Source organism: Heteronotia binoei, chromosome 21, assembly GCF_032191835.1.
Source record: "Heteronotia binoei isolate CCM8104 ecotype False Entrance Well chromosome 21, APGP_CSIRO_Hbin_v1, whole genome shotgun sequence".
Classification (NCBI taxonomy): domain Eukaryota; kingdom Metazoa; phylum Chordata; class Lepidosauria; order Squamata; family Gekkonidae; genus Heteronotia; species Heteronotia binoei.
In genome coordinates, this window is record NC_083243.1 from 163,206,922 (window position 1) to 163,224,162 (window position 17,241).

General features: G+C 42.3%; 1 protein-coding gene across 1 annotated transcript in view; it reads right to left on the bottom strand.

The window, feature by feature from the left end:
• LOC132589673 (sodium/hydrogen exchanger 10-like) overlaps positions 1 to 17,241 on the bottom strand; it is a 265,043-nt gene that overhangs the window by 31,739 nt on the left and 216,063 nt on the right. The window contains exons 19-20 of the mRNA XM_060262406.1: positions 9,961 to 10,086; positions 4,547 to 4,645 (exon numbers count right to left, since the gene is read on the bottom strand). Coding sequence (XP_060118389.1) covers positions 4,547 to 4,645; positions 9,961 to 10,086 — 225 coding nt within the window. The remainder of the gene's footprint in view (positions 1 to 4,546; positions 4,646 to 9,960; positions 10,087 to 17,241) is intronic.

Genomic DNA, 17,241 nt, shown 5'->3' on the forward strand with positions numbered 1-17,241 from the left:
CCTCCTGAACCCCGCCGCAGTAGTGTGGCTGGGCCCCCTGACCCCTGCCAGCCAGCAGGACATTGGGAGGCTGCAGCACAAGTGAGACTTGCCTCCCACCTGCTCCCTCGTGTTGCTTGAAAAATCTGCCAAAGGCAACCAAATTCCAACTTTGGGGTTTTAAAATTCTAGCTTTGGATATTCCTTACAATTTCTGAGAATATTTGGGATCAGGATACTGGTATTACTGCCATTCCTGAAAATTGATCTGGATTCCAAATATATCTGAAAAATACCAATAATGTATGTTCAGGTATACATTCAAACTGGATGTTCCCAAGTACACATCCCTATTCTGTGGCCTTTCCTGGAGCTGAACTCCATCTCCACACAATGTTTTGGCTTTACAAACCTCATGAGATAATTTAAGATGTTACCATTCACAGGAGCATTTATTGACTAGGGACAAGCAAATATATATTTTAGACCTGCATTTAACCATTTACTGATTGATCATATTTTGTAAAACATAGTCTCAAATGTGACTCCTTCACTGCACAATACACTACAGCTTCAAATAAAAAAATATCTAAAAATGTTATGTAGCAATTAGTGCATTTTTAAAATGAACCAGTGTTATAATACTACACAAAACCAGAAGAATCCCTTTCATATAATAGTGGAATGAATATTTTTTGGCGAGCTTACAAATGATTTAAAACAGATGTGAATTTTCCTCTATGTAGACAATTACAGGCTCTGATGATGACATTAGATACATATGAATAATCACAGTTAATGCTTGTTGTTGCCAATTAGCCTTATTAGTACAAGCAATTTGTGCACAGGATGGCATTACTTTAATTACTGTAAGCAGCTTGTTCATTTGTTGAGTAGGGTACATTTGGAGAAAGGTTACTTTATCCACAATTTAATCATAATCTTTATTATTACAAATTCAGAAAAGCTTAGAAGGGAAAAGATATATCTTGGGAAAACAAAAAGGTAGGTGACGGAAGTCTAGAAGTAATTTATTAATTTACTCATTTTTTTCTGCTTAACTGAACAAAGATATTGTGTGCTTTTTATCTGAAAGCTGTATATGAGTGGGAGACAAAATTGTTAACATTAACTGAAGCAAGGCATTATGACAATTAGTGAGACAGTAAAGCCCTTTCTACACTAGCCGTTTGATCCTTTCTTTGTGCGCATTCCAAAGTGACGCTCTACATTATCTTCCGCTCTCAGTTCTGTCTTGCTTTGCAGTTTCTTCTGGCTTCCACATTTTCTTTATGCAAATGTATACTTACACTGCTTCCACCCTGCTGTTGCCCTGCAGATCTCAAAACTGGTTTAGACCTGGACTTTTCTTCAGATCCAGATCAAAGACTTAATTGTAGAACTTTTCCTTTGGGTTTTTAAACTCCTCCCCAAAGTTTCGTCCCAGTTCTCTTGTTAGCGCACTGATTCTGGAACTCACCAGGCACAGTGCTTCACATAGGACAGCAGGTGGCATTTTGAGGCTAGTGGTTCTTTATTGTTACATCCACTTCTTATTGTGATTTCTACTTTTATTTTGCATGCCTAAGGATTGCATCTATTATTCAGAATTGTACAATAGGGAAATAAATTGCTTCTTAACATGAACACTATAGATGTAATCAATGACAGATTTGATGTTTCGAATTTTGCCATGTATATTTTATGAAAATATCTTTGATCTTTTATAACAGTAAACTCAAATCATAACTGCCAATGTTACAGTTTCCTACTGTTGTTATACCCTGGCAGGAAAGTATTCCTCCACACCCATGCTCATACTTTATAATACACAATGTGTTCACCATCAGATGCCCCCCTCACACTTTCCCCAGCCTTGGAAGAAAAGGCGGTTTGGCAATGTGAGTGCTTGCATTTTACCAAGCAGAGCTTTGCAAAAAAAAAGGGGGAGGGAAAAAGCCATTGCATTTCACCTCCCTCGGGCAGTGGCAGCGTGCAACACCCAGTGCTGCAATGCCTCCCCTCCCAGGAGGAGCAGTCTCTGGTCTCTGTCTGGCTTCATAGGAAAGGGTGGCTTTTTCAACTAAGCCTGTGCTATTTGTCTTTCCTCTAATTTGCAAAGAGGAGGTGGCTGAAAGGCAATGGAACACCCGTTTCCCTCTCTTGCTCCAAGGAGTGCTGAGGTCCAGCACAGCAAATGTTAAAGGAACTGCCCCCCAGACCTTTTGGGGGCCCCACCTACTGGCAGCAGCTTGGCAGCATCACCAGGACTCAAATGGCTGGGGGGGCATGATTATGATTCATGGAGCTTTCTGCAGTGAGCTCCACTTGAAGCCCACATTAACCAGCCACAGGGAAGAAAAAGGTGGGGGAGCTCAAGATCCCTGCCAAAAAGTAATAATAATAATTTCCCTCTTCCACAGAAGCCTGGACTCTAAGTTTCCACTCCCCTTGAAAGAACATTGTGGTAATATTGGCTTGGTCAAAAAAATCCCTCTTCTTCCCCCCTCCCAATTGGCCACTGTCTTGCTGAATGTTTTACAAGCAATACATGCAGGCTGAGAGAGAGCTATTGTGAAAGGAAGGGGTCTTTTGTTTGCAAGATAGGAGATCCAAATGTGCCAGGGATGGGGAAGGGGAATTTCCAAAATCCACTTGCTGGCCAGATGGGGAGGGTGGGAGGATGGAGCAGCTGCTCTCAGGTGCAGACAGAGTTTGAAAATCTCTTCAGCCCTTCCTGGATGTCCTAACACAAAGTAAAAATGGAGTACATTCTCCATTGCTCCTATAAGCTTATTCCACCCCACCCTGCTCCCTGGTGTCTCTGACTCTAGAGGTTTTCCTTTGTAAAAATCTACAGCCCAAAAGCTCATTAAACAATGAAAATGCAGAAGTAAAAATCTGCAAATAAAAGTTTTTCCTTTGGAAAGGTGCAAAACAAAATTTTAAAAGCAGAATCAATTTTGGTGATATGGATCTGTAGCAGGAAGATTGAGTGCTCACAAAATCTGAATCAAAACTTAGTGTAGAAAGGGCTTAAAACAACAACACAAAATCCTGTGAAAATTCAATAGAAAAATTACATTCCATGTTCTCCAAAGGGAATCTGTACTGCTGTTTCATGAAATAAAACATGTTGATAGACATAGTATAGGTAAATGGGAATATAAAGACGGATATTTTATTTTAATCACCCATTGAAATATTGTATTTATAAATACAACTCAAAAGTGCTAAAAGTTATAGCTGAATTATAGCTGCTCAGAAAATGATAAGATGTTAAACAAGATACAGTAGTATGCGTCTAATTTATTTATACAAGCTGCATGTCAGCTTACACTGATATAGACAGTATCCACTGTGAACTGGCTGCTATAGCATATCCTCTGCAGTTAGGAGCTCAATAACTCCCAAATGGCATTTATTTAGAGGGTAACTACATGTGGCAGTGGGACCTGTGTTGTCGAATGTTGGTCATGCAGCCAGCGCCAGTCCTAGGGTGCATGGTGTCCAAGGCAGGCTCCCTGCCCACCGCCCCCACCCCCTCCCACCCTCCACAGTGCTGCAACGCAGCATCGTGCTCTGTCACCCCCCCCCCCCCCATCAGAGCACGCTGTGCCACAGCTGGGCCCTACTGGCTTGGATGTGGGCACTGGGCAGCGCACCATCTATTCCTTTGAAGTGAGCACAGGAGAAGGCTTCTCCCCCCTCCTTTCTGGAACTGGAAGTGAGGGCGAGCAAGGCCTTCTCCCACACGCGCTTCAAAGGATTAGATACCACATTGGCCACATCAAAGCCAGTAGGGCCCAGCCTTGGCATGCCCCCTGATCATGCTGGGGTGGGGGGTTGGGAATGGGTGATGTGCAAGGAAAAGGAGGGGTGGGTAGTGGCGGGTGGGAGGCAAGCAGGCAAGAAAATTAGGCAGTTGTTGTGGGCACCAGGAGGGGGGAGCCCAATTTGGTGAGTCCCTCCTCCTGGAACCCTAGGCAACCACCTAGTTTTCCTAGTGGGCGAGCCGGCCCTGTATGCAGCATAGTTGTAAAATGGGAATGGGGAAGTTTGAGATGAAGATTCAAGATGAAGATGTGGCTCTTGAAGCTCCTACCACCATGTCGGCCAGCTTGGAGAAGGTATTTCTCTGTTTAAATCACTTCTCCAAGTCCAGCCAGCTGGTGGCGCGAAGAATATATTTAAAGTTGTTTTCTTTCCACCTCTCCTCCCTCTTCCCTTTCCCCATTTTCCTTCCTTCCTCCCTTCCTTCCTTCCTCCCTCCCTTCCTTCCTTCCTGTATTGTGGCTTTCAAACATCTGACATTCATGTCTTGCGGCTCTCAAACATCTGACATTTATTCTATGCGACTGTTGTGTTAAGCAAGTTTGGCCACTCCTGCTCTAGGATTATTGTAACAATGAGTAAATCTCTGGCTCAGGAACAGGAAAATAAAAAAATTACAAAGAAAAAAAGAAATTAGTGGTTGCATTGTGAAATTGGTTTCAGTATCCAAAGTGATATTTCTTGCTTCTTACCACAGGTGAAATTTCAAGGTTTAGTTGTAATTGTAGCTTACCTTTGTCATTCCTGATGTAATTAAATGAATGCCACGTGGAAGTTCACCTTCTTCACATATGATGTCTCCATAGTCATAACAAATAATTCTTGCTTTTCTCTGAAAGAAGCAAGTACAATGTATACCATACAGGAAACATTATCATGATTATAAGTACACTAGCAGTAAAGCCCATTGTAGGATGAAATACAATGGGCCCTAGAAAAATATTGAGAGGGGGATGATGAATGTGTAGGTGGGAGGAAGGAAAGAATATAGATAAACAGAAAGAAAGAAAAAAGATGAAGAAAGAATGGTAGGAAAAAGATGGGGAGAAAGGAGTGCGAGAAAGAAAAATGAAAGGAAGGAAGGTAGACAAAACGTAATAAAAGACAGAAAGACAGATACAGAGAAAGAATGAGTGAAAGAACAGAAGGGAGAGGTAAAAAAGGGGGGGAGAAAGGAGTGAGAGAAAGAAAAATGAGAAGGAAGATAAACAGAATGAAAGAAAAAGACAAAATGACAGACAGACAGAGAAAATGAGGAAGGAAAGGAGAGCTATGGAAAATGGGAGAGAAAGAAAGGAAAATGAGAGGAAGGAAGGATAGGGAGACAGAAAAATGACAGGAAGACAGACAGACAGGAAGGAAAGCTCCTCTTTCACCCCCTCCCACCCACCTCTTAAAGTAAGCAGCTGACAGGCGGACCTACTCCACTGGTGGCTATAAGAGGCAGGGAGCCATTGCAAGCCTCACTTTTGCTCCCTCCCACTTGCAGGCAGCGGGAAAGTGAAAGGGAGTCCCTTCATTGGGACTCTCCACTGTGCGCCCAATTCTCTTCACTGTGTGCCCAACCACCTGTAGGTTGGGCGCATACCCCTCTTGACTAATAAAAGCCTGCCGAGAGGAACGACAGGTTCCCCTAAGGGAAATTGTCAACAAGTCCCTTCTTGAAGGAACCTTCCCTCAGTCTCTTAAAGAGGCCGTGGTTCACCCCCTCCTAAAAAAGCCATCTCTAGACTTGGCTGAATTGGCAAATCACCAGTCTATGTCTAACTTGCCGTTTTTAAGCAAGATTATTGAAAGGGCGGAGGCAGTGCAGCTTCAGAGTATTCTGGATGATATTTCCGTGCTTAACCCACATCAATCCGGTTTTCGTCTGGGTCACAGGATGGAGACGGTTCTGATTGCCCTCATAGATGACCTCCAGAGGCATCTGAATAGAGGTGGCTCGGCAGTGCTGATGTTGTTAGACCTGTCGACAGCTTTCGACACGGTCGACCATCAGTTACAGACCTGTTGCCTCGCTGACACTGGTATCCAGGGGTTACCTTGAATGGCTCTCCTTCCTTCTCCAGGGTCGGGGACAGGGGGTGGTGCTAGGAGACAAACTATCCCGACAAGACCAACTTATTTGTGGTGTGCCGCAGGGAGCGGTTCTTTCCCCGATGTTATTCAACATCTATATGTGCTCCCTCGCCCAGATTGCCCAGAGGTATGGGCTGGGTTGTCACCAGTATGCAGACGACACCCAGCTCTACCTGCTGATGGGAGGCCAGTCTGACTCCACTATAGAAGATCTGTCCGCAGCATTGCAAGCTGTGGTGGGGTGGCTCAGGCTGAGTGGACTGAAATTAAATCCGACGAAGCCGGAGGTCCTGTATCTCAGTCGCCACGGTTCGGGACCAGAGGTCCATTTACCGACCTTTGATGGAACGCAGCTCATGCTGGCACCCAAGGTTAAAATCTTAGGGGTGCTCCTGGATCCTTCTTTAACAATGGAGGCCCAAGTAGCTGCCACTGCCAGGTCAGCCTTTTACCATCTGCAGATGACAAGGCAGTTGGTCCCCTTTCTCGAACATGACAACTTGGCAACAGTGATCCATACTATGGTCACCTCGACACTGGATTATTGTAATTCTCTCTACATGGGGCTGCCCTTGTCCCAAATCTGGTGACTCCAGCTAGTGCAGAATGCTGCAGCCAGGCTGCTTATGGGATTTCCTTCACGGGAACACATTCAGCCTGTGCTGAAAGTGCTGCACTGGCTACGATAATGTACCGGATTCGCTTCAAGGTGCTGGTTATTACTTTTAAAGCCCTATATGGCCAGGGTCCTGCATACCTTAGGGATCGCCTTTCCCTGCACATGCCCCAGCGAGCACTTCGGTCTGGGTCTCAAAACCTGTTGACATTTCCCAGCATCAGAGAAGCGAAGCTCAAAACAATGAGAGCCAGGGCCTTTTCCATTGCTGCCCCTAGCTGGTGGAATGAGTTGCCGGAGGAGGTTAGGGCCCTGCAAGAGCTCTTACAGTTTTGCAAGGCCTGCAAAATGACACTTTTCTGCCAGGCATTTACATGAATGGTAACATCTGCAGCAATGGGACTGGCCCATAAGAACACCACCAATGGCCTACTTCACTGTGTTATGGCGATCCTGAGACCTCTGAGTATAGTTAACCACCAGAATTTAAATCGCTGCCTGAAATTATGATCGTAGCACATGCAATTGTTTTTATGTTTTATGTTTTTATTGTTGTTTATTGTATCAGTCACACTAATGTGTTTGTGTTGACCCTTGGTTTGCGAGCCGCCCTGAGTCTGCCTTTGGTGGGGAGAGTGGGATATAAATTAAATAAATAAATAATGAATAAATAAATGGGGCCATAGGACAGAATGGACTGCATTGTATCCTATGAGCCCATAGGACAGAAAGGAGTCAATTCCATTCTATGGGCCCATAGGATACAATGTAGTCCATTCTGTCCAATGGGCTCATAGTACAGAATGGACTCCAATCTGTCCAATGGGCCCATAGGGCAGAATGGAGTCCATTCTGTCCTATGTACTGATAGGATAGAATGGAATTCATTGTATCCTATGGACTCATAGGACAGAATAGAGTCCATTCTATCTTATGAGCCACTCTAGCCTAATTTGAATAGAAAGAGTGAAGAGTATTTGCAGGTGGAAAGGGGGCTTGATACATTCTATAGTGTCAGTCTGTTATCTGCTGCCGTTAAACTGGCCCCTCCCTGCTATGAATGAACATTCCTTTTATGTCAGTTGAAGAGAAGTAGCTGCTACTGTTTGTCTCATGAACATGTCCCTAATAGTTTACTGTTTGCTTCACGGCAGCATTGTTTGTAGGAGAAGAAGATGGACTGTCCCAAACTTCCTACAACGGGCCCTGAGGAGAGGCAGTAGTGATCAGTAAGCCCCCAGGAGAACTTGTCAGCAGAGAACTGTCTCCCTTAGAGGTCAGTGGCTGTCTGGTGGGGTTCTCGCCTGATTGGGCTGGCAGTGGACAGGGGAGAGCAGAATCAGCCAATGGCATACCAGAGACAGAGTGTGAGCCAATCTTGTGTGGCCCACATCGGACCAATGAAAATCCTCAGATTTGCCACCACTGTAGAGCTTTTATTATCTAAAGGATTATTGAACATATGCACAAAATGGTATACGGAGCATAATTTTATATATTTAAAAGATGTTTTGCGAGCTTATGCTTAGATAACAAAAAAGGGAAATAAAGGAATACTTGCAGAATAGTATTATAATTGGAAAACTGTGTAAAAGATCTTTTATAGACAGGATATTGGGCAAGCAATATTAGGAGGATCCTTATTTATTAAGTAATAATTTAAGATATCAGATATGGATTAATCTGAAAATTAATTTCAAATAAGTACAAATGCAGATTTTATCCATATATATCCAGATGTACAGGAGAGAAAGGTGAGGAAAGGCACCAGTACTATGTTGATTTGGGTAGGAAAGCTAATGGTGGCCAAGACCATGATAAAAGGTAGATGATTGTAAGACCTAGGAAATACAAGAAGTGAAAATGTTTAGATAAAAGTATCTTTTTGCACAGAGCAGCTGCAATTTCAGAAGCAAAGACAGATGAAAACATATGAGACAATGTATATGGAAGTCTGGAAATAGTAACAACGAATGACACACACTACTGAGCATGATATTCTTTTCACTTTACATGCATATAGTCTGTTTGACTGGACATTAAAAATATGGAGTAATAATTGTAAAGACTGTATCTATATGTGTTGGGTTTCTGGGTTAGGATTGTCAGAGCCAGGTTGGGAAATACCTGGAGATTTTGGGGGTGGAGCCTGAGGAGGGCAGCATATGGGGAGGGGAAGGACTTCAATGGGCTATAATGCCATAGGGTCCACCTTGCAATGTGACCATTTTCTCCAGGTGATCTGATCTCTGTCACCTGGAGATCAATTGTAATAGTGGGAGATCTCCAGCCACCAATGTTAGCAGTCAGACTCCTCTCACAGCAGGGCAGTTTATGGCTCACAGAGGCAGAAACTCATCTCCATACATCACCCTAATATCTTAGTGCAGTGCCCTGCCTGGGCCAAAATGGAGCAAGATGGATGCCAGCGAGACATCAGCCTGGGAAAACAGTTTTAAAACTCAAGTTCAGAGAGGCTGGCTAATATTCCCTCCTTGCCCTAGAGACATGCATGGCTTTAGAACAATGGGTTATCCAGGACCTATTGATGCACTCACCATAATCCCATCATCACCCCAGCCTCACTTCCCCTCACCTATTGCCCCTGATTAAGAGGAAACTAACCAATGTTTAAATCTTTTTCTTTCCTGATTGCTCTTCCTGTCTGGTGCTTGTAGAGCCATCAAGTCTCAAGTGCCATTTTTCTCTACCTCTGATTAAGCAATTTGGTCATTTTTTTCTAGCAAATGCATCATCTCCATGTGAGGGTATGTTTTGCCCTATAACTGTTCCAGCCAGTTGTGTGTGTGTGTGTGTGTTGTGTGACCATATACTCCCACTTTGTGGGCTTCTTTTTCTCTCCTTCACAGAACAAAACATTGACCATTTTCTCTCTAGACTGCTGCTTTCACGGGCCTCTCCAAGACTGATAAACATCACCCATCCCTCATCAGCTATCACTTTTCCTCCCTCATTTCCTTAGTTAGCTCTTGTAAGTGTCTTGTGTGTATACACTGTCTGCATTTTGGTTTTATTATTTTTCTTTTTTAATAAAAAACTTTCTGGTTGAACATTCTGCCTGGTTTATTTGAGAGTTCTCTTAAAGGGAAAAATCCTGGTGTACATTGGTGGAGATCCAAGTTTCCTGCCTCTCTCTCTGTCTCCTTTAGCCAATTTTACCAACATAACTGGAAACCACCTTTTGGGGTAACACCACCTGGAAGTTGGCAACTCTGTTTTGGATGTATAGGTCTTATTCAAAAGACATGCTGAATGCAAGCATATAAGGTAGGTCTAGAGTTTAGATAAATGCTTTTTGTGGATGGTGCAGGTAGGCTCATACTCTCTCAGGACATAGGTTCTACAAGTTTGACAGCTTCTGGAATCAGGGCATGACATATTTTTATAAGCAAACATATAACTGACAGCAAGGATTTGAATTCATACCTTACCTGAACAAAGTCTATGCGATCTTGGTCATTCTGTAACCACATTATACTTCTTAGAAGGTCCTCTGCAGTAGGTGGTGCAATCATAGGAGGAAGCTTTGCAAGCTGTTTTTGTTTTAATAGGATAATCTAAAAAAGAAAATTACCCATACACAAACAACTTAAATTTATTTTAAAGTTAAAACGTTATTTTTTCCCAATTTGTATTTTTATTTTTTTATGCAATATGTTTAACACAATGATAATGACAATAAATGGTGGGTAATAATACAAATGGCTGGTGGAATATTTGTGTACAAACATGACACAATAAAGAACTACTGTCAGATTTCTAATCCACAGATTTATGGTTTCGGAAGTTACACAGTTATAAATTGTCTTTATCCTTTTGATCAGTGGGAAGAAAATTTAGAGCTTTCTGTGCTCACTTTGAGAAGAGGAAAAAGGTAAAAAAATCAAATAATGATAAAGTTTCAAATAAGAATAATTGTCTTTGCCAGATTAGATAGCCATGATGAATTATCTAATCCAGAAATATAGGTAATATAGGAAAACTAAACCAAATTGAGAGATATAAGAGCCTATTTCTGATTCATGGATATTAGATGCTATTTTTGCCATTGTACAAGATGGGCAGAGCGATCCTGACTTAGAATCATAGAGTTGGAAGGTACCTCTAAAGTCATCTAGTCCAATCCCCCGCACAATGCAGGAAATTCACAAATACTAACCCCCCAAAATGCACAGGATCCACATTGCTGTCAGATGGTCATCCAGCCTCTATTTAAAAACCTCCAAAGAAGGAGAGGTCACCTCCTCCTGAGGATATCTGTTCCACTGAGCAACCACTCTGTCAGGAAGTTCTTCCTAATGTTGAGCCAGAAACTCTTTTGATTTAATTTCAACCTGTTGGCTCTGGTCCAACCTTCTGGGGCAACAGAAAACAATTCTGCACCATCCTCTATGGTGATCAAATAAATGACTGGCTACGTCAATGGTGTCGTCAGGAAAGATTTGGATTTCTGGACCATGGCTTACGCTTTCAAGATGGTGGTCTTCTATCGGGAGATGGTTTGCACCTTACAGCGGTAGGGAAAAGGGTGTTTGGTAACAGCCTTACTAACCTAATAAAGAGGGCTTTAAACTAAATTGTATGGGGGAGCGAGACAATAATTCAAAGCCTCGTATGATGCCAGAAACTGGGGATAAGAACATTAAAGATTTGCAGAGAGTAGTGAGTACACTAGTTAATGTTAACTTGCAGTTTTGTATGGAAACTAAACCCTCGGGATGCATAAAATGTGGATTCCGATGTCTCTACATTAAAGCACAGAATATGGGAAACAAACAGGAGGAACTGGAAGTCCTAATACAGGAAGGATACTATGATATAATAGGCCTTACTGAAACTTGGTGGGATGACACAACTGGAATATTAGGATTCAGGGGTACAACTTATTTAAAATGGGCAGGCAAATGAGAAAGGGCGGAGGCGTAGCAGTATATGTGGAGGTATATACTTGTGAGGAAATATGTGAATCGGAGCATGGCAGCTCAGTTGAGAGTCTCTGGGTAAAAATAAAAGGAGTAAGAAACAACGGTGATATTATTGTGGGGGTCTGCTGTAGACCATCAAGTCAGGTAGAGGACCTGGACAACAGATAGGAAAGTTCTCCAAGTGATGGGATACAATGATCATGGGAGATTTCAATTACCCGGACATCTGTTGGAAGTCCAACTCTGCTAAAAATGAAAAGTCAAATAGACTCCTGACTTGTCTTGCTGACAAATTCCTTTTCCAGAAAGCAAAGAAGGAAACAAGGGGATCTGCTATCCTGGATTTGATTCTCACCAACAAGGAAGAATTGATTGAAGAAGTGGAAATACCTGGCACCCTGGGCAGTAGTGACCATGTGATTTTGGAATTTACAGTCTTAGGGAAGGGAAAAGCTATAGATAGACTTATAGGCTGGACTTCAGAAAGGCAAACTTCTATGAACTTACAACTATGCTGGTCAGAAATACTGAGGAAGAAGGGGGTTCAGGAGGGGCGGGAGTTTCTTAAAAGCAAAATACTGAAAGTGCAATCACAGACGATTCCTATAAGAAAAAATGGAAAAAGCCTAAGAAGCCACATTAGTTCCATAAGCAGCTCTCTAAAGACTTGAGAAATAAAAAAGACTCCTTTAGGAGGGCCTTATAAGCAAGGATGAATATAAACAAATATTCTTGCTTATAAGGCCCTATAAGGAGGGCCTTATAAGCAAGGATGAATATAAACAAATCACCAGTGCTTGTAGAGAAAAAGATGGGAAAGCTAAAACTCAGTATGAGATTAGGCTGGCCAAAGATGCTAAAAATAAAAAAAGGGTTCTTTTCTTATGTTCAGAGTAAGAAAAAGAGCAAGGACATGGTAGGGCCATTGTGAGGGCAAGAAAGTGAAATTGCAGCAGGTAATGAAGACAGGGCGGAACTGCTCAGTTCCTACTTTTCTTCAGTCTTCTCTTTTGAAAGAAACGATGCTCAACATGGCAAAAACAGAACATATAAGGAGGGTAAGAAGTTCCAACCTAGGTCAGAATAGGGATAGTACATAAACACCTACTTTCTTTAAATTAAACTAAATCCTCAGGGCCAGATGAATTGCATCCAAAGGTTCTAAAAGAGCTTGTGGATGTAATTTCTGAGCCTCTGGCTATTATTTTTGAGAATTCTTGGAAAACAGGAGAGGTGCCAGAAGATTGGAGGTGGGCGAATGTTGTCCCCATCTTCAAGAAGGGGAAAAAAGAGGATCCGGGTAACTACCGACCTGTCAGCTTGACGTCTATACCTGGAAAAGGTTTAGAACAAATCATCAAACAGTCAGTCCTGGGACTTTTAGAAAGGATAGCTGCAATTACTAAGAGCCAACATGGGTTTCTCAAGAACAAGTCATGTCAGACTAATCTGATCTCTTTTTTTTAGAAAGTGACTACCTTGCTGGATCGGGGGAATGCTGTAGACATCGCTTATCTGGATTTCAGTAAGGCTTTTGATAAGGTTCCACATACTATCCTTGTTGACATGTTGGTAAAATGTGGTTTGGATCCTGTTAGCGTTAGGTGGATCTGTAACTTGGGAGCAGTGACCATAATGTTATTGATTTCACCGTTTGTATAAATAGGGAGTTGCCCAAAAAGACAGCCACAACCACGTTTAACTTTAAAAGGGGTAAATTCTCTGAGATGAGGAGGCATGTGAGGAGGAAACTGAAAGGAAAGGTAAATACAGTCAAAACCCTTGGGGAAGCTTGGAGACTATTTAAAACTATAATCCTAGAAGCTCAGATAAAATACATACCACAAGTTAGGAAAGGCACAAACAGGCATAAGAAAAGGCCTGCATGGTTAACAAACAAAGTAATGGAAGCTGTAAAAGGTAAGAAGGACTCCTTTAAGTGGTAGAAAACCAGTCCAAGTGAGATTAATAAAAGGGAACACAGGCTGTGGCAAATCAAATGCAAGACTGTGATCAGGCAGGCAAAAAGGGACTATGAGGAGCATATTGCAAAAAACATAAAGACCAACAATAAAAATTTCTTCAAATAGATTAGAAGCAGGAAACCAGCCAGGGAGGCAGTGGGGCCCTTGGATGACCAAGGGGTAAAAGGATTACTGAAGGAGGATAGGGAAATGGCTGAGAAGCTGAATGAATTTTTTTGCCTCCGTCTTCACTGTGGAAGATGAGAACTTTTTGCCCGCCCCAGAACCACTAATTTTGGAAGGGGTGTTGAAAGACCTGAGTCAGATTGAGGTGACAAAAGAGGAGGTCCTACAACTGATAGACAAATTAAAAACTAATAAGTCACCGGGTCCGGATGGCATATATCCAAGAGTTCTGAAAGAACTCAAAGTTGAACTTGTGGATCTTCTAACAAAAATATGTAATCTTTCATTGAAATCTGCCTCCGTTCCTGAGGACTGGAAGGTAGCAAACGTCACCCCCATCTTTAAAAAGGGTTCCAGAGGAGATCCGGGAAATTACAGGCCAGTCAGTCTGACTTCAATACTGGGAAAGTTGGTAGAAACTATTATCAAGGACAGAATGAGTAGGCACATTGTTGAACATGGGTTATTGAGGAAGACTCAGCATGGGTTCTGTAAGGGAAGATCTTGCCTCACTAACCTGTTACATTTCTTTGAGGGGGTGAACAAACATGTGGACAAAGGAGAACCGATAGATGTTGTTTACCTTGACTTCCAGAAAGCTTTTGATAAAGTTCTTCATCAAAGGCTCCTTAGAAAGCTTGAGAGTCATGGAGTAAAAGGACAGGTCCTCTTGTGGATCAAAAACTGGCTGAGTAATAGGAAGCAGAGAGTGAGTATAAATGGGCAGTCTTCGCAGTGGAGGACGGTAAGCAGTGGGGTGCCGCAGGGCTTGGTACTGGGTCCCATGCTCTTTAACTTGTTCATAAATGATTTAGAGTTGGGAGTGAGCAGTGAAGTGGCCAAGTTTGCGGATGACACTAAATTGTTCAGGGTAGTGAGAACCAGAGAGGATTGTAAGGAACTCCAAAGGGATCTGTTGAGGCTGGGTGAGTGGGCGTCAACATGGCAGATGCGGTTCAATGTGGCCAAGTGCAAAGTAATGAACATTGGGGCCAAGAATCCCAGCTACAAATACAAGTTGATGGGGTGTGAACTGGCAGAGACTGACCAAGAGAGAGATCTTGGGGTCGTGGTAGATAACTCACTGAAAATGTCAAGACAGTGTGCGATTGCAATAAAAAAGGCCAACGCCATGTTGGGAATTATTCGGAAGGGAATTGAAAACAAATCAGCCAGTATCATAATGCCCCTGTATAAATCGATGGTGTGGTCTCATTTGGAGTACTGTGTACAGTTCTGGTCGCCGCACCTCAAAAAGGATATTATAGCATTGGAGAAAGTCCAGAAAAGGGCAACTAGAATGATTAAAGGGCTGGAACACTTTTCCTATGAAGAAAGGTTGAAACGCTTGGGGCTCTTTAGCTTGGAGAAACATCGACTGTGGGGTAACATGATAGAGGTTTACAAGATAATGCATAGGATGGAGAAAGTAGAGAAAGAAGTACTTTTCTCCCTTTCTCACAATACAAGAACTCGTGGGCATTCGATGAAATGAGCAGACAGGTTAAAACGGATAAAAGGAAGTACTTCTTTACCCAAAGGGTGATTAACATGTGGAATTCATTGCCACAGGAGGTGGTGGCGGCCACAAGCATGGCCACCTTCAAGAGGGGGTTAGATAAAAATATGGAGCAGAGGTCCATCAGTGGATATTAGCCACAGTGTGTGTGTGTGTGTGTGTGTGTGTATATATATATAATTTTTTTGGCCACTGTGTACACTGAGTGTTGGACTTGATGGGCCATTGGCCTGATCTAACATGGCTTCTCTTATGTTCTTATCAGCCAACCATACTATGTTTCCTTTAATGCCAGCAAAGCATAGGATGCTGCCAGAGAGGGTTTACAAAGATCATCCACCCCTCTTTGAAAATCAACACACTGTATTGTTATTTTTGTTTGTCTTAATGAAAGGTCTTATGTGCCTTTTGATTTTGGATTTGCTATAGATAAGCATAGCTGCTTACTTTTTTGACAACTTTAAAGGGATTCTAGCAAGCTGTTGAAACATAAATATGAAACAAATATAAGCAGAACAAAATTTATGACAATATCAAGAGCATCACCAAAATGCAATTACTCCAGTCCTAAATGCATGTGGAAGCAAGTTACCATACATGAATCAACCAGGTGTTCGAAGTAAGTGGCAGATGAGGGGGGAGGACAAAAAAAAAAGATCTAAATTTATGTTTTCCAAAATTTATAATCTGCCACTAAACCAGGAGTCCCCAATGTGGTGCCATGGTACCCACTAGCACCTGCCGAGTGTTTTTAGGGGCAAGGTTTTTTTAGTTTCTGATGTTTATGGTATAGTCCTGAATATTCTAAAATCACAGCAGGATTTCCATGTGACTAAACTTGATCGGTCATAATGACTAAAACGTTTAATGCACTTCACTGGAACATCTACAGAAGTCATCATATCTTGCCAATTTGAATTCGTCATTATCATTTAGGTGTATGTTGATAACATCACTACATCACATTCTGGTAACTTTTCTTTTTGTTTAAACCAATTTTTAGTATACTGCATTGCTTTCTCCTGCATTTTTTTTATAGTGGAATCTACTGTATCAATTCTTGAATCTTGGTCTTTCACCTTTTCTTCTACCTTCTGCACTTTCTTTAACGTTGCTTGAGAGTCTTTCCTGAGATTTTCAATTTCTTTTTTAATTTCCATTTTAACCACCTCTGCCCTGGATTCAATGTCTTTTTTTAATTCCTTCTTACTTTCTGTTATTAATTCCTTTATTACTTTTGTCAATCTTGCCTCCATAGCTTCTATTGCCTCCTGCCATTTAGCCATTTTTGCTTCTTCAAGTGACCTAGCCCTCGCACAAATCGGCTTTGCTCCTGATTTATGCACAGACATCACTGCCTGCACATTGCTAAAATAGGCTCTGAAGTTGACTTCACCGAATTGATTTCCAATTGCACAGTCTTATAGATTAAAGCTGGAGTGCTCCAAAATTGAATCAAAACATCTAGTCCAATAGATCTCACCTTTTAATGATGACAGCCCCATTTACTTTTTAAAAATTTTTAAACTTTTGACCTTCTTTTAATGGCCGCCAGTAATTCGCTATGATTTATAGAACAAGGCTCTGTATGTGACTTTTGTCGACCTTACCAAAGCTTTCGATACTGTTAGCAGGAAAAACCTGTGGCAAATCTTGGAATGTTTAGGATGTCCCCCAAGGTTCCTCAGCATGATCATCCAGCTACACGAAGACCAGCGAGGCCAAGTCAGACACTGCAACGACCTCTCGGAGCCCTTCCCAATAGGCACAGGTGTAAAGCAAGGCTGCGTTCTCGCCCCAACTCTCTTTACGATCTTCTTTAGCATGATGCTTCAAAGAGCCGCAGTAGATCTAGATGATGACGATGGTGTCTACATCCGCTATCGCACCGATGGCAGCCTGTTCAACCTGAGGCGACTAAAGGCCCACTCCAAGACAATGGAAAAACTCATCCGAGAGCTACTATTTGCTGATGATGCTGCACTAGTCTCCCACTCGGTATCAGCTCTGCAGCATATGACGTCCTGCTTTGCAGAGGCTGCCAAGCTATTCGGCCTAGAAGTTAGTCTGAAGAAGACAGAAGTTCTCCACCAGCCTGCACCCCAGGAAGATTATCAC